Source organism: Crotalus tigris, unplaced genomic scaffold (genome assembly GCF_016545835.1).
Source record: "Crotalus tigris isolate CLP2741 ecotype Arizona unplaced genomic scaffold, ASM1654583v1 scf7180000019068.10715455, whole genome shotgun sequence".
NCBI classification, from domain to species: Eukaryota; Metazoa; Chordata; class Lepidosauria; order Squamata; family Viperidae; genus Crotalus; species Crotalus tigris.
The window spans coordinates 6,512,120-6,532,461 of NW_024097358.1; the positions used below are offsets into that span (position 1 = coordinate 6,512,120).

Here is a 20,342-nt window from a genome sequence, read left to right on the forward strand (position 1 = left end):
TTTCTTTATCTTCTTTCTGCACGTCTGTTTTTTCGTTTCTGGTCCTTTACTGTTTTTGCTCAATATTTGTTCATGCTGGTTTTTACATTCTTTGGAAAACTTTTAATTTTTTTTTTTTTAGGAAGAAAGAGCAATGGTATATTCCCAGGTCTGCCATTTTATTTTTATTTTTTTTTCCCCTCCCATCAGGAAACTACTGTCAAACAGCTACAATCACCACTTCCGTTGCCCACAACATTACCCCTACTCTCAGCCAGCGTCGCTGCCACAAAAACGGTGATCGCCAATCCTGTCCTCTACTTAAACAACCACATCCACGATATCCTTTACACGATTGTCCAGATGAAAATGCCTCCCCATCCCAACGTTGAAGATGTCAAGGTAATAAAATGGGAAATGCCACCTTGATTGCAGAAAGGACAGATTCAAAGAGGTGGACACGGAACTTCTGTCTGTATGAGGTTGGATCGGATTTTACAGATCTTTTCTGCTTGCAAAACAGGATGTGTTCTTCTGTGTATTGCTGAACTACAGCTCCCACTTGCCTTGGCTACATTGGGAGGTGCTGCATGGAGTTGTAGTACAGATACTATTGAATCATAAGCTGTTGGAAGGGATCTTGGAGATCTTTTCATCCAACCTTCTTTCCAAAGCAAAGGTCTTCTAGTATAGATACTGCTGAATCATAAGCTGTTAGAAGGGATCTTGGAGATCTTTTCATCCAACCTTCTTTCCAAAGCAAAGGTCTTCTAGTACAGATACTGCTGAATCATAAGCTGTTGGAAGGGACCTCAGAGATCTTTTCATCCAACCTTCTGCCTCAAAGCAAAAGTCCCAGACAAGTGGTTGTCCAACCTTTGCTTGAAAACCTCCCGTGATGGAGCACCCCAAACTCCACGAGGTGGGCTCTTTCATGCTTATTGGCTCCCAACGGCTTTTCATCCAATCTTTTGCCCAAAGCAAAGGTTCTGGCTGGGGAATTCTGGGAGTTGAAGTCCACAAGTCTTAAAAGTCGCCAAGTTTGAAGACCCCTGTTTTACAGGCTCCAGTTTCCCAATCCTGGATTTTCCCACCCTACCTCCAAAGAAGGATGGTCTTGCAGGATCCAATCTGTAGAAAGAAGTTCCATGAGGGATGGGCTCCAGCACAAGTTCAAAAGCTCAGAAGACTAAACCTCTGGTCTCAGTGACCAACCCAGATTGCATCCTGCAACATTATCCTGGGACTCGTCTATTCGCCTTCATTCGTAAGGATGGTCTTCTTATCTCTTCTCCCTCCTTTCCTTCACCAGACCTTTGTATGGAAGACTGAGAAAATGTTAACTGGCTTCCATTCATGCTTCAGGTCCAACTTTCTGATCATTGCACCAGGCCTATTCATATATAAGGGGTGCCAGACTCTAATACGCAGCATTGATCCTGTTGCACACTTGCACTAAGACCACAGAGCCATTTGCTTTCTTGATAGAGCACTTTTGCTTGGAAAGTCAAATATGGCAACAATTCAATATATTATATTGGAAGGGACCTTGGATATCATCTAGTCCAACCCCCTGCTCAGGCAGGAAACCCTATACCATTTCAGATAAATGGCTGTCCAGTCTCTTCTTAAAAACTTCCAGTGTTGGAGCATTCACCGCTTCTGGAGGCAGGTTGTTCCACTGGTTAATTGTTCTAACTGTCAGGAAGTTTCTCCTTAGTTCTAGGTTGCTTCTCTCCTTGGTTAGTTTCCATCCGTTGCTTCTTGTCCTGCCTTCAGGTGCTTTGGAAAATAGCTTGACTCCCTCTTCTTTGGGGTAGCCCCTGAGATATTGGAATACTACTATCATGTCACCCCTCATCCTTCTCTTCATTAAACTAGACATACCCAATTCCAGCAACCATATATTTTAGCCTCCAGTCCCCTGATCATCTTTGTTGCTCTTCTCTGTATTCTTTCTAGAGTCTCAACATCTTTTTTACATCATGGTGACCAAAACTGGATGCAGTATTCAGCCTGGAAATGTATTCATAATATCCTAACCAGTTTTCTTCTGCTTCCATTTTTAGGTCCATACTCTGTATTCTTTAGCTGCTTCTCTTTCTGCATCAATTTATCAAGCCTTGTGTGACAGCCATAGCTACAGGTAAGATGTCCTTTGCTGTTTGTTCTCCCCAGCATGGCTCTGTTGTTCTCCTTTGTGAGACAAAACATGAGATTGTCACGATGTGTTGCAATGCTAACCATGCTCACTTAGAGCTAAAGGCAGGATCTCATGAAAGGATAGAAACCGTGTTGGATTTTTGTTGAGCGGTAAAAAAAGATCCAGCCTGATGTAATGAGTTTCATGAATTTGGTTTAAATTCAAGTTACCAAAATAAGGATCCAGGGCTTTGAAAAATATCTCTGCAGTCATATAGTGGTGTCTGCAGTTGGTAGTCAAAGTCTTCAGGATGGAAGGTGTGAGATTGTGATTCACAAGTCCTGCCCTTTGGTATGCACATTATGAAGTGGTGTGACCAGGATTATGACACCACACCTTTCACCTGGCAGATTTTGACCACCTACTGCAGGGGTAGGCAACCTTGGCTCTTTTATGACTCGTGGACTTCAACTCCCAGAATTCCTGAGCCAGCCATGCTGAGAGGAAAGAAGAGGTTTCCAAGCTCAGCCATGCTGGCTCAGGAATTCTGGGAGTTGAAGTCCACGAGTCATAAAAGAACCAAGGTTGCCTACCCCTGTCCTGAACCAATTCTCTTTCATCTGCAGGTTGATTGCACGTTTTTGTGTGTGAGTGTTTGCATGGGATCTTATTAAGGCCATTCTAGAGCTTCTGGCCCACGTGTCTTTCTGCTTCAAACAATGACATGCACCCTGCCACTAATTTGCCAATTTTGCTTTGATGTAAGATGTTTCTATTCTGAGGTGGAGAAAAAAAATTAAAACTTCTTCTTAGCAGTCAGACAGAAACAAATCAGTTCACAGGAATGGTTTACCAAGGGCTGCTGCTGAGCGACCGTCGGCGTCTGAGGACAGAGAGCATTGAAGAACATGCCACACCGAATTCCTTGCCTGCTCAATGGCCTGGTAAGAGAAGCCATTCATGTCAACGGCTCCATGCAAGCGTTGCGCCATCAGCTAGATAGTTAGATTTCTCTCCCAAAAAATAAGTATTTTAAGCTCAGGATTTTTCCAGTAAGAACTGAATCGAGCAAGTTCTGTTTTTTTAAAAAAAAAATTGCCTGCCCTTATCCTTACCATCTTGATTGTTTAAAAAACCTCCTCTAAACTTTCAAACAGCTGGATCATAAATCTTTCTTCCATAAATTTACACCCCTATTTTTTTATTTATTTATTTATTTTGAATAAGGGAAGCATGTGTTTAACTCCCTTCTTTGGAAAGGGTGAGGTTTTGAACAATGCTTTAATGATGTCCTGTGGGTAACCTTACAGAGTCATCTAGGCAAAAGAAGCACCTCTAGATGACAATCATTGACAATTCGCCACGGCCAATTTGCCATCGGACAATTCACTGTGGGACATGAGTTACACCAGGGGTCTTCAAACTTGGCCCTTTTATGACTTGTGGACTTCAACTCCCAGAATTCCTCAGCCAGGCATGCGTGGCTGAGGAATTCTGGGAGTTGAAGTCCACAACTCATAAAAGGGCCAAGTCTGAAGACCCCTGAGTTACACTAATATCAAAGAAACGGTGGAACAGAATCGTTAAAGAAAGGATGCAAAAGGAAGGACCAAATGAAATGTGAATGACAACAATTAAAATGTTTTTTTTAATTATTTTAAATAATTAAATTGAATTGTTAAATGGTCCCATGGCGAGTTGGCCCGTGGTGGAACTAGCCACGGGGTGGGATGAGTTGGCCCATTCCGTCTCGATGGTGCCCACCACCAGTTTGTTGTTCTCTTTTCCCAGGTGTGAGCTCCCTAATCAATCTCTTGAGTTCAGCCCAAGATGAAGATCAGCCAAAGTTAAACATCTTGCTTTGTGAAGCTGTGGTGGCTGTCTACTTGAGTCTTCTAATCCATGCTCTTGCCACAAATGCTTCCAATGAATTGTTCCGGCTGGCAGCCCATCCTCTGAACAACCGAATGTGGGCAGCCGTGTTCGGAGGAGGCGTGAAACTTGTGGTTAAGCCCAGACGGCAATCAGAAAATATTCCAGGTAACTCTTCAAAGGATTGTGAACCTTGGAGAAGTTCTCATAATCAGAAGGGATGCCTTCCTAGTCCTGAAATCACGGTTGAGCTTTGTGCCTCCCCAAGACTGTTCCCTCAAATTACATCTCCCCTATGCCAAGATATAAAGCAGCGGTTCTCTACCTGTGGGTCAGGACCCCATTTGGGGTCGAACGACCATTTCACGGGGGTCACCAAACAACGCAGTCCGCCATTTTTTTCCCCCCTTTTCCTTAGCTGTGCTGCTCCCTTTTATTCTCTTGGCTTTTGAAAGCCAATAGAATAGACTCTCTTGAATAGAGTCTAATTCTATTGGCTTTCAAAAGCCAATAGGAATTGTCCAGGCTGTCTCTGCCCTGCTGAGCCCGCCAAAAGTCCCATTCTGCAAACGGTGCGGCACCAGTTGAGTAGTCCTCGACTTACAACCGGTTGGGGGTCGCAGCATTAAAAAGGTTGAGAACCACTGACTTAGACATTGCTTTTCTTACATTTAGAGAAAGTTGGTGGTTTGTTTACTTGGGAGGAAGAGAGAGTTTGAGTTTTTACCGAACACTCCTGTTTTCTGCCCATTATCACAATGCAAACATACACCGTTCCAGCCCGCAGACGTGACAATCACTCAACTTCTAATCTGTTCAATTCAGATAAACCGCAGCACTTATCCACCAACACAGGAACCATAACATCCTTCGGCAATTCACAGTTGCCCCACCACACTGCTCTATCGGGCATCAACCAAAGCATTGCTGGCTGTGATAGTGGCCCTCTGGATGGTGAGGTATATGTGTGCTGGTGGGCATGTGGTCCATACTCTTCTAAAAACAGGTCCAGTCCTGGATCTGTTGCATGGATTTTAATCTTTCCCTCTTTTTTTTGGAGATGTGTCGCCTTGTTCTGCTTGATCTGTTGTTCTCTCCTCTTTTTCATAACTGGAGATTTTTATGAACCGTAATAGGGACTGTGTGTTATTTTTCTACCATTTCTCTTGTAAGAATTAATAGCGGTGTCATGTTATTTATTTATGAGACTTATATACCGCTTTAAGTGCAAGCACTCTCTAAGTGGTGTACACCAGTAAGCAATGTATATATATATATATATATATATATATATATATTTACATTGCCCCCAACAATCTGGGTCTTCATTTTACCTACCCCGGAAGGATGGAAGGCTGAGTCAACCTTGAGCCGGTGAGATGTGAACCGCTGACCTGCTGAACACAGTCAGCTAAAGTGGCCTGCAGGACTGCACTCTAACTGCTGCGCCACCTCGGTTTATCTGGATTTTTCTTGCCTCCAAAGTTAAAAGGGAGATTAGAATTAGGATTAGAATGGGTTAACAAATCCTGACATATAACTAGAGCTTGCTTTCTGATGACAAGGGTTATGGGTATTCCATCTTTCTGAAACAGTGTTTTAAAAACTAGTTTCTAAGTTAAATTCCCCAGCTTCCTTTTCTTCTGATTTCCACACTGTTTGTTTTGTTTCGTTTTTCACTTCTAACATTTCTTTAAATCCGGTAGCCAATCCAGTTTCTGGCGATACACAGGACACTAAGGAAGGTCTGTGAGGCTTTGCTGTGTAATCTGATCCAACTTGTGTGAGGAATGAAACTTGTTCAGTCAAGTTTTAGTCAGTTTGTAGTGTAGTCAAATGTTGTCAAATGCCATGTGCAGCAAAGAGCAGCCTTACAAACAATGTGGGAATAAAACTGGGCTATTGATCTGTTTCCATCTACCAATATCTTATACAAAATTTCTTGGCTTATAGAAGGCCAGAAGCCTATATCAGTGACGGCAAACCTTTTAGAGACCGAGTGCCCAAACTTCAACCCAAAACCCACTTATGCATCGTCGGGTGCCGGGTAGGTGTGGCCCATTGGGTGGGTGTGGCCCATTGGGTGGGCGTGGCCAATTGGGTGGGCATGGCTGCGGTGGTAACAGCAGACTGGGTGGGACTAAAAAGTTCAATCAATTCCAACTTTGCCAGATCTTTTTTTTTCCCGCGAGAAATTGAAATTGACTGATTGATTGAACCTTTTTTTTTTTGCACACGGCGGCGGATGCCTAAAGCAAAAAGGTTTTATAAAACCCAGCTGAAGGCCTAGGACTGGGGCGACGGTGTACATGCCCACAGAGAGAGCTCTGAGTGCCGCCTCTGGCACCCGTGCCATAGGTTCGCCACCACTGGCCTATACAATCTCTGCAAGAAATAAGAGTCTACAATACATATGAGGATAATTTGGCATTAAATCACATCACATTTAAGAACAGACCTTTAAAATCATGCAGTGTTTTTCCTCTTGACATTTCAAACTATTTTACCACTGAGCTTTACAAGAGATTGCCCTAGGGAGAGAACCTATTGAATCTTTATTTTGATTTAACCAATATTTCAACCTGCCCTGCTCATATCTACAGTTCTATTTAAAAAGAGAGGAGGGAAAAAAAATCAAACTTCAGAATATTTTACACTTAGAGTTAATCGGGAGGAAACCCCTTCTGCTATTTTTTTTTTTTAACTTTTCTTGCTGAACGGGAGCTTTTTAAAGCCTGTTTTGACTGAGATTTGACAACATTTGATCAACCTCAGAGAAGCGTATTTATCGACTGTTGCTGGTAGTTTGTATTAGATTGGTAGATCCAATGTAGATAGCGCTGTGTTTTTGAAAATTGAGCATGTTTGCAGTGAAATCAGAGTAATCTTCAGCACTGCCTAGTTAATTCTTCTGAAAAGATTCCACGTCGTGTGGTTGACAGTGAACAAGTACTGATTATTCTCAAGCCATTATATTGCAAGAATGCCCACAATTTCAAGGCTCTTCCTGAAGATTACCAGGACCTGGTAATTATTTTTTTAACAAAAATTCTAAGTGTAGTTTCTATGTTGTCTTCCTATATTTGCAGTTCTACAACTTGAAATTGGCCCTATGGAATCAAATGATGAACGTGCCAGTTTGTCCTCATCGTTTGGTGATGTATTTCTTTAAACTCTGTCTCTGCTTAGCCCCGCCAGTCCCTTCAGAAGAAACGGATAAGCATCGCCGGAGATTCAACATGAGAATGCTGGTACCTGGAAGACCCGTGAAGGAGAGTGTGGTCCCTCCCCCAGTCCCTGCGGAAAGACCTTCTTACAAAGAAAAATTCATCCCCCCGGAACTCAGCATGTTAGACTATTTTGTGGCTAAGGTAAGCTCCCCATGAACATCAGAGTAACAGAGTTGGAAGGGACCTTGGAGGTGTCCAACCCCCCTGCTTAAGCTGAAAAACCGTATAGCATTTCAGACAAATGGCTGTCCAGTTCCTTCATAAAAACCTCCAGTAATGGAGCACCTACAACTTCGTGTAGGTGCCTTCTGTGTAGGGAGGCAGGTTGTTCCACTGATTAATTGTTCTAAGTCAAGAAGTTTCTCCTTCGCTCTAGGTTGGTTCTCTCCTTGGTTTCCATCCATCGCTTCTTGTCCTGCCTTCAGGTGCTTTGGAGAATAGCTTGACTGCCTCCTCTTTGGGGCAGCCCCTGAGATATTGGAACACTGCTATCATGTCACCCCTCGTCCTTCTCTTCATTAGACTAGACATACCCAATTCCAGCAACCGTTCTTCATATGTTTTAGCCTCCAGTCCCCTAATCATCTTTGTTGCTCTTCTCTGCACTCTTTCTAAGAAGTAGGTCTGATTCAGTTCTGTGAATCAGGGAAGCCAATCCATTTCCCTTCTGATCCTTTTCATAGGATCCTAAAAAGTAAAGAGTTAGAAGGAACCTGAGATCATCTAACCAAGGGATGTCAAACTGCCAGCCCAAGGGCCGGACGCATCACGTGGAAGCCATGCCTACCCCACTGCTGGCAATGGCAAAACAGTCCTGATGTGTCGTGCAACATCACGTGATGTTGCAAGTTTGAAATGTCTGATCTAACTCCTTCTTTATATAGAAATTAGGATGATCACCACCCCTGATGGTCATCCAGCCCCATGATCTCCCAGGTTACCTCCTCCAGTGTTGAGTAGCTCTACCCATTAGGGCATTTTTCATGACCTCTGAAGTCCTCCTGTGTCTCTGAAATGAAGCAGCTTCATTTGTGTGAATGAGATCTGGAAGAGCAAATTTTGAAGCCTCTCTTTGTCCTTCCTTTACAGCCCTTCCTTCCTTTTTCAGACAGTGGGGTGATGTACGATTCTGATGAAAGCATCCATAGTGAGGATGACGATGAGGATGCTTTTCTCTCAGATATGCAGATTCAGGAGCACAAGGATGCCAATTCATACAGGTAGCAAACCACCAAGCTGGAACATTCAGAAGCTCACCCAAAGCCTTCTGTTTTTCTCCTGCTATAAACAATACATGCACTTGTGGTTCTAGCCCACTGTTGTGTTGCCTTGACCCTTGTCATTCTAGCCCACTGTTGTGTTGCCTTGACCCTTGTCATTCTAACCTACTGTTCTGTTGCCTTGACCCTTGTCATTCTAGTCCACTTTTGTGTTGCCTTGACCTTTGTCATTCTAGCCCACTGTTGTGTTGTCTTGTCTTGGTGATGGGAGTTGGAAACACAACACCTATAGACAACAAGAATGTCACTTGAAGACCATCCTTCCTTCCAATGAATAAACATAAATATTTCCCAAGCCAAACTATTCCAAGTTTCACTGGCTTTCCAGGAAATGTGGGAGGTGTCCCAAAGTTGAATCACCTAGCAATTTTGTTTGAGGTTTTGTGGATGGGTTGGAAATACAAGTAGTCCTTGCTTATCAACTTCTTATCAACTACCATTCAGAGTTATACTAGCATTGAATAAGGAGACTTATGATCAGTTGTGGAGAATGGTTTTTTAAAAAAACAACCTAGATTTTTAGTTAAGATACAATGAAATGAGCATATCCTTTTGATCCTTCTGTGAAAGTTGGCATTATATACAAACACCAAATTGTATATTGTATATGTGAATTCAATGTATATTCATTTAGGAGAAAGTCTCCCTACCAGCTAAATAGGGAGTGGATTGCAATTATTTAAGTAAATGAAGCAGGACCTCCTTTCCAAATAACAGGTGCACTAATGTTCCCTATCCTGGAGACCCTCCAAAGATAGGAACTAACTCCCAGAATTCTCAGCAGTGGCCACACTAGAATTCTGGGAATTGAAGTCCATACATCATACAACTTTGGAAAAGTCTAGTATACAGAGTTAGGACTTGAATTAGCTGGTAAAAGATGGGATATCCAAAAACAAGGCACAACCTTTGAGTAGCCATAATCTAACATTAATATTCAATACATTCAACATATTCCTTCCCTCTTATTATTTTTTTTCTTTTAAAATATGGTTGGACGCAGCATATATCTAATTTTTCTTCTCCCTCATTGCATAAAAATTTAAAATTTCTTCTTTTCTGCAGCTGGGCTCTTATCCATTTGGCAATGATCAAACTTGCTCTGAACAATATTAAGAACTTTTTCCCCATTACCGGCTTAGAACTAACTGGTGAGTTTGCATTATGCTTTTGATGATCAGATGCGCTTGCTCTATAGTTTTCAACCCGACAAATTAAAAATAATGAATTCCGTGGAATGTGTTTACTTCTTCTCGTCACAAATCATATTCGTCCCCAAGGCCCTTCTGAAGAACGAATGCAACTGCAAAGTAGAACAAATGCAAAATAAGAGAAAAGATGTTCACTATAAGATGGGCGGCTGTATATTTATTTATGTCTTAAATAAATAAAGCGAGGCAGAGATGTTGGCGGAATTTGAAACTTCCTCAAAAAAGAGGTATCCAGAAATGAGCTTGTGTTTTATTTGGGAGAAACAAACCACAAACTTGTTCACGTTTCAGAGCTTCCCGTCACATCACCTCTGGGTACCGCTGTGATTAAAAATCTGGAGAATTGGGAACAGATCCTGCAAGAAAGAATGGACCGCTTTGAAGGTCCCCCACCAGATTACATCAATACTTGTTTCCCCGAATTGGGGTTAGGAGCCGGAGCAGCTGCGGCCCGAATCAAAGCAATGGTTGATCCTGAAAACACACCATTTAAGTAAGAAATACTTTATTTCAAAAGTGGAGGGGAGATCTGAAGTTGGTCTTCCAGATGTGGCAAGGCTACCATGTTCCAGATTTCCTGGCCAAGCTGGCTATGGCCCATTTTCTCAGCACAACTGGAAGGGACTTATGGGAGAAATCTGTTCTAAGCTTTGATGGGAATCCATGTCCTCTGAACATTCTTCTCCAGATGTATTAGAATATCTGGAGCTTCTGGGATGTCTGTGGAGTTTCTTAATCATCTAAGGTCATGGTTGTCCCAATGGTGCTTTTCCAAAAAGGCAACTAAACTTCTAGGGAGATTCTCAGTCATCCAGATTATAATTTTCCCAAAGGTGTTTTTTCAGGAGGCAACTGGACTTTCTTGTTTTTCTCTGAAGGCGTTTCACTTCGCATCCAAGAAGCTTCTTCAGCTCTGGCTGGATGGTGGGGAATGGAAGGATTTATATTCCTTGCAGACCGCTGGCCATTTGCATTCTTTCAGAGAGTCGTTGAGGTTTATCTGTGTTGCCAGGGTCATCAATTCACTGGAAATAATTGAGTCTGGAGTGGAGCCTTCTTGGAACTGCTTGGAACTGCTCCAACTGTTTTGCTTCTCATCCATTGCTTCAGTTCAGTTCTTCGGAGGACTAAAGAAACTTCTTGGATGACAAGCAAAATGTTTTCCAAGGGAAAAAAAACAAGAAAGTCCAGTTGCCTTTTGGAAATGTGAGCTTCTAGATCTCCAATTATCATAGCCTTAGATCACTGTGGTCAGTTAGCATGACTTTTGACCATTCTGTGAGAAGCACGGAGGTGCACTAACTTAATTCTTTCCCTAGCAGATGCAAAGACATTATTTAATGAATGCAGCTCATTATAGTCGCTGGAAACTCTAATAGCCAATTCTGTTCTGGGAATGCTTAGAATTTACTTGCCAGCTTTGATCGTTTTTAAAAATAGCAACCTTCTTGAACTTGTGAAGCCAGGATTCTGAGTTTGAGGCCTAATTATTTCCAGGGAATTAATGTCACGCTTAGCAGCAGATGACAGCTTCTTAGAAGAGACATTTCCAAAGAGGAAACGGTGTTTTTTACAGCAAAAAAATAAATACAAGACAATCCATTTTAAGAATTTGTGACTGTTTGTAACAGTGGTTTTTTTTTCTGATTCCATCTGTTCTTGACCTGATTAAAGAAATAAAATACTTTCCCTTCTTCCCACCGACTCATAGATCAAAAGATTATTCAGCATTGCCAGCTAAAAGATTGTGGCATTTTCTAGTGAAACAAGAATTATTGCAAGATACTTTCATTCGATACACATTCACCAAGAAGAGAAAGCAAAGTGAGGTTAGTGAAAGAAATCCAAGTGTTAAGTTCTGTTTTTCCAGCGACGTTTTGTGTTACTCTTATTTATATCAATTTCTACTCATTTACATTTTGTTTCGGTCATACATTTCACTTTTGCCCTCCAAATGTTTTGGGACATAATGCAGCCATATCCTGGGTCTTCTCTGTTAGATTATAAAAGAGGAAATGGGATTGAGCATATTTTCCATCAAAAGCATTTATTCTCCCTGGATTTCAATATTTGAGGGTCTCTAACTTGGCACTGACATCCTATAATTTTTTTTAAAAAAAGTATTCCAGCAATCTTCAGAAAGCTTTGTCATGGTTTTGCTCCGTTCCTCCTGTTGCAAATGATGAGTTTAAATGGCTTTGTTGGATTAACGATAATAGGGAAATCGTCATTGTAAGCATTTATTAAGATCTGTCTTAATAGAAATCCCTTTTATAAGACTTATTGGTGGTAGGTATCTGAGCCGAGATGGTTAGGAGGAGAAATATTGGCAAAATTCACTGAGTTAGAGTCATACCAAAACTCCTAATATACAGGATCTCCCAACACTTTCCTTAAAATAAATGATAATAAATGCTTACAATGACAGCACCTGAATAGCCCAACTTTATGGACAGGAACATGCTGTGTTCCCTTTTTTGGCTTAGTTTATTCAGTTTGGTGGACACTCAACACCCTTTTAGTTTCAGAAATAACTAAGGTATTAATCTTAAGTTTATTTAGGATGAAGCTTCCTTTCTTAGCAATCCACGCTGTGAGTAAAACATGATCAGGGGAGATATTGGATTAAACAATGTTATCCTCTCTTTTTTTTTTCCTGTATTGAAAAGGAAGGAGAAGATAGATGGGTACGATGTACCCCCAAGTTGAGCAAATACATTGGGCAAAGTCTGGGAAACTACAAGTGTCCTGCATTACTCACAATTTTCCTAGTCACCCTGACCAGTAATAAGGGATGCCATTCAGCAACATCTGGATAGCCTTAAACTCATCCTTCCCCATCCAGATGAGTGATCTTCCATGCTGCTGAGCATTGGTCGGATGGACAGTATTGCGTCCTGCATGGAGTCCATTCTCAAAACAAGAAAGCTGGGCCCAGCAAGACTGCAGATTAAAATATCCAGCTAGAATGAAACTTGCCCATACTTTTCTTCGGCTTTGCCTATTGTATCCTATGAATTTGCATTCCTCTACTTGGCAGTGCTTTTAGAATCGCTCTATTTTCACCCCTTCTCCTAAAAGAAGAAAGCCAGGGTGATGAAGAACACATATTATGCAGAACAGCATGTCAACCGCATTCAAACTTTAGCACAGCACCAAGTCAGAGAGCTAGTTTGGTGTAATGGCTGAGGTACTAGCCTAGGAACAAGAACAATTCTAGTCCCACCTTGGACATGAAAACCAGCTGGATGGCTTTGGGCCGGTTTCTCTCTCTCCATCTCAGCCCAACCCACTTCACAAGGTTGTTGTTATGGGGCCAATAGGAAGAGGAAGGAGTATTACGTATGCTCGCCACCTTGAGTTACCTCTAACTCAAGGGATAAAGGAATAAAGTCGGGATTAAAAAAAACACCTTAATAAATAAATGAAGAACAAGGTGTCCGCTTAACTGCTGACCTGGAAGGTTTTTCATTTCCCCCCCCCTTTTTTATATATGTATGTGTTTGTGCATGTGTTGTTCATCTGTGACTGTGTGATGTTGTGTAGTCTGTAGAAGACCGCGAGAAGCATGTCATAAAACAGAGCAGTCCAGCAGAAGATGGCAAAGTCAAGGTATTATTCCGTCTCCCTAAATGTCTACTATGATTTTCTTTAAAAACAAACAAACCCTACACTGAAGCTCATATTCCTGCCTTCCTTTTCCTAACGCAAAATTAACAAGGGCACTGAGTTTCTCTCCCAGACTTTTAACTCTTTCTACTAACCTTTGGAGGCGATACAAGTGAAGCCATGTGAAAGCCAAGGAGCAAATCCTAAACAGAATAACAAAGAGTTGGAAGCGACCTTAGGAGTCTTCTAGTGAGTCCAACCCCTTGCTCAAGCTGAAGATCCTACACTGTTCCAGACAGAGGTTGTCCAATCTCTGTGTACCAGCTTGCATGCTGGAGAATATGGAAATTTCTTGGAAAGTAGATGTTCCTCTAAAAAAAAAAGAGCCATGGTTGCTGAGCTTCTCTTGAAGGCTTCCCTCTCAGGTGTTCACTCATGTTGTGACCTGTTTGGATGAGCCTGTTGTGAAGGATAGCTTCCTTCTTTTCCAGGTGGAGGCGGAACTTGGCTACCCAGGAGGAAGGGCCAAAATTATACACAAGGAGTCAGATATGATCCTCGCATTTGCGGTGAATAAGGTAAGGCCCTCTGAAGCCCTGGCTACCTTCGTGGTGTTAACCTTTGGCTGAACCCAAGGCCACTAACACCTAAGCTTTGGCCTGGGGGGGTGGGGTCTTGTGCAGGCAAACATCAATGAGATCGTTTTAGCTTCCACCCACGATGTGCAAGAACTGGACGTGTCCGCCCTGTTGGCCGCACAGCCCTACATATGGATCGGAGAAGAGTTTGACGGGGAGTCAAAAAGGTTGGATGGTCTCACCAGTTTTTATTGATGTTATCACGTATGGACCCATCTCCGTTTTTTTTCTCTCGTGGACCTCAAGGGAAGGCCTCCCCTCTTTCTGCCAACTCTGTAAGGTAGCTTGGTCTACTAGTCAGCCCATCAGTTCCATGGTCAAGCAAAGGTCCTAACCCAGATCTCCCGAACCATGGTCCAGCAAAGATCCTAACCCAGTTCTTCCTACCCATGGTCAAGCAAAGTTCCTAACCCAGATCTCCCTAACCATGGTCCAGCAAAGATTCTAACCCAGATCTCCCAAACCATGGTCAAGCAAAGATCCTAACCCAGTTCTTCCTACCCATGGTCAAGCAAAGTTCCTAACCCAGATCTCCCTAACCATGGTCCAGCAAAGATTCTAACCCAGATCTCCCTAACCATGGTCAAGCAAAGATCCTAACTCAGATCTCCCTAGCCCATGGTCCAGCAAAGATTCTAACCCAGATCTCCCTGACCATGGTCAAGCAAAGTCCTAACCCACTTCTTCCTACCCATGGTCCAGCAAAGATCCTAACCCAGATCTCCCTAAGCATGCTCAAGCAAAAGTCCTAACCCAGATCTCCCAAACCATGGTCAAGCAAAGGTCCTAACCCAGGTCTTCCTAACCATGGTCAAGCAAAGGTCCTAACCCAGATCTCCCTAAGCATGCTCAAGCAAAAGTCCTAACCCAGATCTCCCAAACCATGGTCAAGCAAAGGTCCTAACCCAGGTCTTCCTAACCATGGTCAAGCAAAGGTCCTAACCCAGATCTCCCTAAGCATGGTCAAGCAAAGATCTTAATTCACTTGTGGTCCAACTTCTTAATTCTTACAAGATTTAGGGAAATCTATCTAAAAAATTAGGATTCTCCAATCTTTTCTGTTTTGTTCATTGTCACGCTGAAATTGTAACTTTGTCCTACTTTTGCTGTGTGCCTCTTTTCTCCCCCCCCCAAAAAAAAACCTTAATTTTGATCCAAATTAAACATCAGCCTTCTGTTTTCCTCAATTGTCCATTTTTGAGAGAGGCTAAGCATTGCTTAGATGAATGAAGTTTCACTAGTTTCTGAATGCTGGAATTTGCTGCTCTTTCAATCTTAGCCACGTAAAATTCCAATATTCTATTTTCACCTTTTTTTGTGTAGTTCAGATGATGTTGATTTTCGTGGCTCCACCACCACGCTTACACAGTCCAGCGCTGCGTCTTTTGCAGTGGCTCAGATGCAGCATGTTTCAAATCTGTCCACTTCATCAATGCCATGGTTGGGCAGTGGGCAAACGAGTACTGGAGCTGGCATAGTAAGTAATTTCTCCTTGTGCACTCTCCTCCATTTGAATACCATCAAATATTTTGTCTCTTCGTCTTCCGTCCACAATGTTACATCTGGTGACCCATGTATTTTTTTCTCTGTGTGTGTTTGCTGCCTTGATTGACTTGCTAAGTAATAAAGGTGGGATATGGCTGGAGAGAGAGAGAGAGAGAGAGAGAAATAGAGATGATAGAGGTAGGTAGGTAGGTAGGTAGGTAGGTAGGTAGGTAGGTAGGTAGGTAGGTAGGTAAGTAGGTAGGTAGGTAGATGATAGATAGATAGATGATGGATGGATGGATGGATGGATGGATGGATGGACGACGGACAAATGGGTGGTTCATTGCATGGATAGACAGACTGATAAGTATATTCATGGATGGACAAATGGATTAGATACACAGACAGATAGAGCATTAATCCTGTAAACTTGTTAGGATTAGATAAGGACTGCAAAATGCTGTCACATGATGTACATTTACTAAGCCACTAGATGGCAGAAAATACCAGATTTATTTATTTTTTCTTTTATCCTTAACATACCTTTCTTGGATATCTTAGCAATAAATGATCCCAAGATCCACTTTAATATACACTGAGAATTTAGTATTAAATATTGCAAAGACATTTCTTCATCTCTTTTTTTTTTTTTGCTATGAACGCGAGCGATTCTGTCAGTTGTGGGGCAGCCTAGCTGATGGTGAATTTAATTGCCTTTTGCACGCAGCTCATCAAACGGAACTTGAACAATGTCAAAAGAATGACATCTCACCCGATCCATCAGTATTGTAAGTACTTCTTCTGACTGGCAATTCAAATGGCGGAGAGATCGGGTAGGACGGTGAGGAAAGTATCAAACCTAAAGCCAACAAGAGCCCATTTGAACAGAATTCACTAGTTCTACTTCTCGGGATCCAACTGGGGAAACTCTGTGCAGGGCCCCCTTTAAATCTGAGAAAAGGTTGAATATCAGTTCAATTACTTTGTTGTTGTTAATTGCGAAGTCGTGTCCGACCCATCGCGACCCCATGGACAACGTTCCTCCAGGCCTTCCTGTCCTCTACCATCTTCTGGAGTCCATTTAAGTTCACACCTACTGCTTCAGTGATTCCATCCAGCCCTCTTGTTCTCTGTCGTCCCCTTCTTCTATTGCCCTCAATCTTTCCCAGCATTAGGCCCTTCTCCAGTGAGTCCTTCCTTCTCATTAGGTGGCCAAAGTATTTGAGTTTCAACTTCCGGATCTGGCCTTCTAAAGAGCAGTCGGGGTTGATCTCTTCTAGGACTGACCGGTTTGAACGCCTTGCAGTCCAAGGGACTCGCAGGAGTCTTCTCCAGCACCATAGTTCAAAGGCCTCAATTCTTTTGCGCTCAGCCTTTCTTATGGTCCAACTTATGGTCCAACATTTCACAGCCAATTACTTACAGCAGCCTAAAGAAGAGCCTTAAAAATGAGATCTGTTCACATTGCTCCTTCCCTTTCGCTGATTAGGAAGGCTTTTAAGGAGAGACCGGACAGCCATTTGTCTGAAATGTTCTAGGGTTTTCCTGTTTGAGCAGAGGGTTGGGCTAGAACAGTGATGGCGAACCTTTTAGAGACTGAGTGCCCAAACCCCCACACCGTCCCCGTCCCGCATGCCATCCACTGCCTCCATAGCCTGCCGCAGATTGCCCAGGTGGCCCAGCAGCACCATGGTGGCCACGCCCTCTGCCCGCGCCCCGCAGCAGCATTTGCACGTGACGGGGTGCAAGGGCAGAGTCTTGTCCCCACTGCCTGGCTGCCATGTCCTTGGCTGCGCTGTTCCGCATGGGCCACACCCGGGGGTGACTCTCCTCTAGGGGGTCTGCTGGTGAGGAGGGGGCTGTGGGAGGAGGCGGGGCTGGGGTGACGGCGCGCGTGCCCAGATAGGTTCGCCACCACTGGGCTAGAAGATCTCCAAGGCCCTTTCTAACTCCATTATTCTGTTGTAGTTTCTCTGTTCTGTTATTATGTGCTAATCACAATTTCTTGTTTGGGCACTTGGGATGGTTTGCCAGATCTTACCGGAGCCCAGGATGGCAGCGTCCGAATGTTTGAATGGACCAGACCTCAGCAGCTGGTGTGCTTCCGACAAGCAGGCAACGCCAGGGTCACTCGAATGTATTTCAATCCTCAGGGCAATAAGGTGAGGCCTTCCACTTGCAGAACAAGTTGTAGAACGAAGGCCACGGTCGTTAAAAGAACACAGTCATTAAGCGAGCTATTGCGCAGTTTTAGCCAAAATCGGAAATAACTCTAGTCTTCAGGAAAACCATTATAAAATGTTGACTGTGTGACCACAGGATGCTGCAAACAAACATTTCATTACCCAACTAGGTAAAATCATCAATGCTAGAAGGGGAGGGGGAAGTTTGCAGATTGGAAAGGAGGAAGAGGAGGAGGAGTGAAACCACTATGGGGTCCTTGGTTTGCTTGTAGACATTTAATTACCTGACTAGGTAATATCATCAGTGCTGACCAGCAGTTGAGTTTCTCTGTTTCTCCGTTCGAAGGGGAAATTCTAAAGCAGAGCGACTGTCCCATCACCACATATCTTAAAGCCAACAAGGTTGAAAAACACGGATGTAGAGGATGAACTCAGTACTCTATTCAATGAAAGAGATCCTAAATGTATTGGTTTTTTTCAAAGTGCAATTGCTTCTTGATAAACGAACGTTCATTTACCACGTGGCTCTTTGGGACACGCTCACAGAGCCACTGATGTGTGAAATTTGTCTCTTGCAGTGTGGGGTGGCCGACGGAGAAGGATTCTTAAGTATTTGGCAAGTAAACCAAACTTCAAGCAATCCTAAACCCTATCTGGTAAGTAATCAGGAGAAATCTGCACTTTTTTTATTATTATTATTTTCTGCTTGTCTCTTTCGATTGAGACAAGTAGAAAATTGGGGGGAGGGAGGCTGGAAAATCAGGCTAATTTAATACAAATTGCTCAATAATCTTCCTTTCCTAACCCATCTGATGAAGTGGACATCAGCTGGATGTGGAAAGTAAGATTACTGGGCAATTTGTATTAAATTATCCTGATTTTTTCCAGCTCCCACCGCCCTCTCTAAGAACCATATAAAGCCCTCCATCTGCTCTTTGTTAGAATCTAACAATAAGTCAAATGTGAGTGCATATTTATATATGTATTTTAAATCACTCTCTGGTGCAGTGCTGGCAACTTCAAGGTGTGTGGTGTTCAAATCCCAGAATTCCATTAACCAATTTGCTTGCTGAGGAATTCCGGGAGTTGAAGTCTATGCGCCACAAAGCTGTCCAGGTTGGGGGTCGCGGCATTAAAAAGGTTGAGAACCACTGCTCTACGGGAAGGTAAATACCTTTAAGTTAAAGCTTGTCGGTAGGGCTGAGGAGATCTAGAGAAGCAAAACCATGGAACAATTCAAAGGAGGGAAGATCACCCAACATTGGCAGAAAAAAAGTTATTTTCCATGCCAATTTATTTATTTGCTTATTTATTTATTTACTCATTCATTCATTTTCGACTTTCATAGCTCCACTTATGGGTCCTATCTGCTGCAAGACTTCCAGATGGCTAATTGTGCCTTGATTTCTAATTCTTGAAATCCATTTAGATGGTACACAGTGCTTAGGAAAGCATCTTGTCCTTTCCAAGTGTCATATTTTAATTAGATTGCTCTCCTCTTAGCGATTACAAGAAAAGATTATAATTATGAATGAAAAGTGTTAATTAAGCTCCTTTTCATTTCCTGTGCTTTACAGCTGAGAATATATACTGGCAATTTTAAATTCTCTTGGGTGCGCCAGCTGTTTGGCTTGAGAAGATGTGATGGCTGGACAATCTGAATTTAGGATTTGCACTTTGTACCCCACCACTGAGCACACTGTGTCTGTTGCTGTTGTTCTTGTGTGTGTTTTTTTTGTTTTTTTTTACAGAGCTGGCAGTGCCACAGCAAAACCACAAGTGACTTTGCCTTCATTACCTCTTCAAGTTTGGTGGCCACATCTGGACAGTCTAATGACAACCGGTGTGTTCAGAAAACCAAGTCGGGCGGGACAGTCACCCAGCGTGGGTCTGGTGGCTGTTGAGTACTGTCTTTCATGGGTGTGCTTTCTTTTACAGAAATGTGTGCTTGTGGGACACCTTGGTGTCATCATCTAACAACCTCATACATGGTAGGTTTCTTGCCATATATCTTGATTCGAGGTGAACCCTATTTTATTTTAGTTTCATTTTGTTTATTTAATCTGTATCCCGGCTTTTATTATGTTTATAAATAACTTAAGAGGGGAACTTGGCATGATACTCATTTCTCTATTTTCCCCAGAACAACAACCCTGTGAGGTGGGTCAGGTTGAGAAGAGAGAATGACTGGCCCAAAGTCACTCAGCTGGCTTTCATGGCTAAGGCAAAACTAGAACTCCCAGTCTCCAAGTGATTGGCCCAAAGTCACCCAGCTGGCTATCATAGCTAAGGCGGAACTAGAATTCCCATCTCCTAGTGATTGGCCCAAAGTCACCTAGCTGGCTGTCATAGCTAAGGCGGAACTAGAATTCCCAGTCTCCTAGTGATTGGCCCAAAGTCACCCAGCTGACTCTCATAGCTAAGACGGAACTAGAAAGTCTCCTAGTAATTGGCCCAAAGTCACCCAACTGGCTGTCATGGCTAAGACGGAACTAGAACTCCCAGTCTCCTAGTGATTGGCCCAAAGTCACCCAGCTGGCTGTCAGAGCTAAGGCGGAACTAGAATTCCCAGTCTCCTAGTGATTGGCCCAAGGTCACCCAGCTGGCTGTCATGGCTAAGACAGAACTAGAACTCCCAGTCTCCTAGTGATTGGCCCAAAGTCACCCAGCTGGCTGTCATGGCTAAGGAGGAACTAGAACTCCGAGTCTTTC

At 42.9% G+C, this 20,342-nt stretch overlaps 1 protein-coding gene across 9 annotated transcripts in view; it reads left to right on the plus strand.

The window, feature by feature from the left end:
* Positions 1-20,342, plus strand: part of DMXL2 (Dmx like 2) — a 68,610-nt gene that overhangs the window by 42,749 nt on the left and 5,519 nt on the right. The window contains exons 25-43 of one of the 9 annotated variants that reach the window (XM_039358855.1): positions 190-381; positions 2,049-2,125; positions 2,936-3,066; positions 3,914-4,162; positions 5,701-5,739; positions 7,184-7,365; positions 8,314-8,444; positions 9,570-9,655; positions 10,007-10,208; positions 11,427-11,544; positions 13,262-13,327; positions 13,816-13,902; positions 14,008-14,129; positions 15,286-15,439; positions 16,175-16,235; positions 17,482-17,609; positions 18,209-18,286; positions 19,382-19,473; positions 19,569-19,621. In XM_039358855.1, the coding sequence (XP_039214789.1) occupies positions 190-381; positions 2,049-2,125; positions 2,936-3,066; positions 3,914-4,162; positions 5,701-5,739; positions 7,184-7,365; positions 8,314-8,444; positions 9,570-9,655; positions 10,007-10,208; positions 11,427-11,544; positions 13,262-13,327; positions 13,816-13,902; positions 14,008-14,129; positions 15,286-15,439; positions 16,175-16,235; positions 17,482-17,609; positions 18,209-18,286; positions 19,382-19,473; positions 19,569-19,621 (2,248 nt within the window). Of the gene's footprint in view, positions 1-189; positions 382-2,048; positions 2,126-2,935; positions 3,067-3,913; positions 4,163-5,700; positions 5,740-7,183; positions 7,366-8,313; positions 8,445-9,569; positions 9,656-10,006; positions 10,209-11,426; positions 11,545-13,261; positions 13,328-13,815; positions 13,903-14,007; positions 14,130-15,285; positions 15,440-16,174; positions 16,236-17,481; positions 17,610-18,208; positions 18,287-19,381; positions 19,474-19,568; positions 19,622-20,342 lie in introns of those variants that run through there. The other 8 variants (XM_039358856.1, XM_039358859.1, XM_039358857.1 and 5 more) reach the window with 8 other exon arrangements.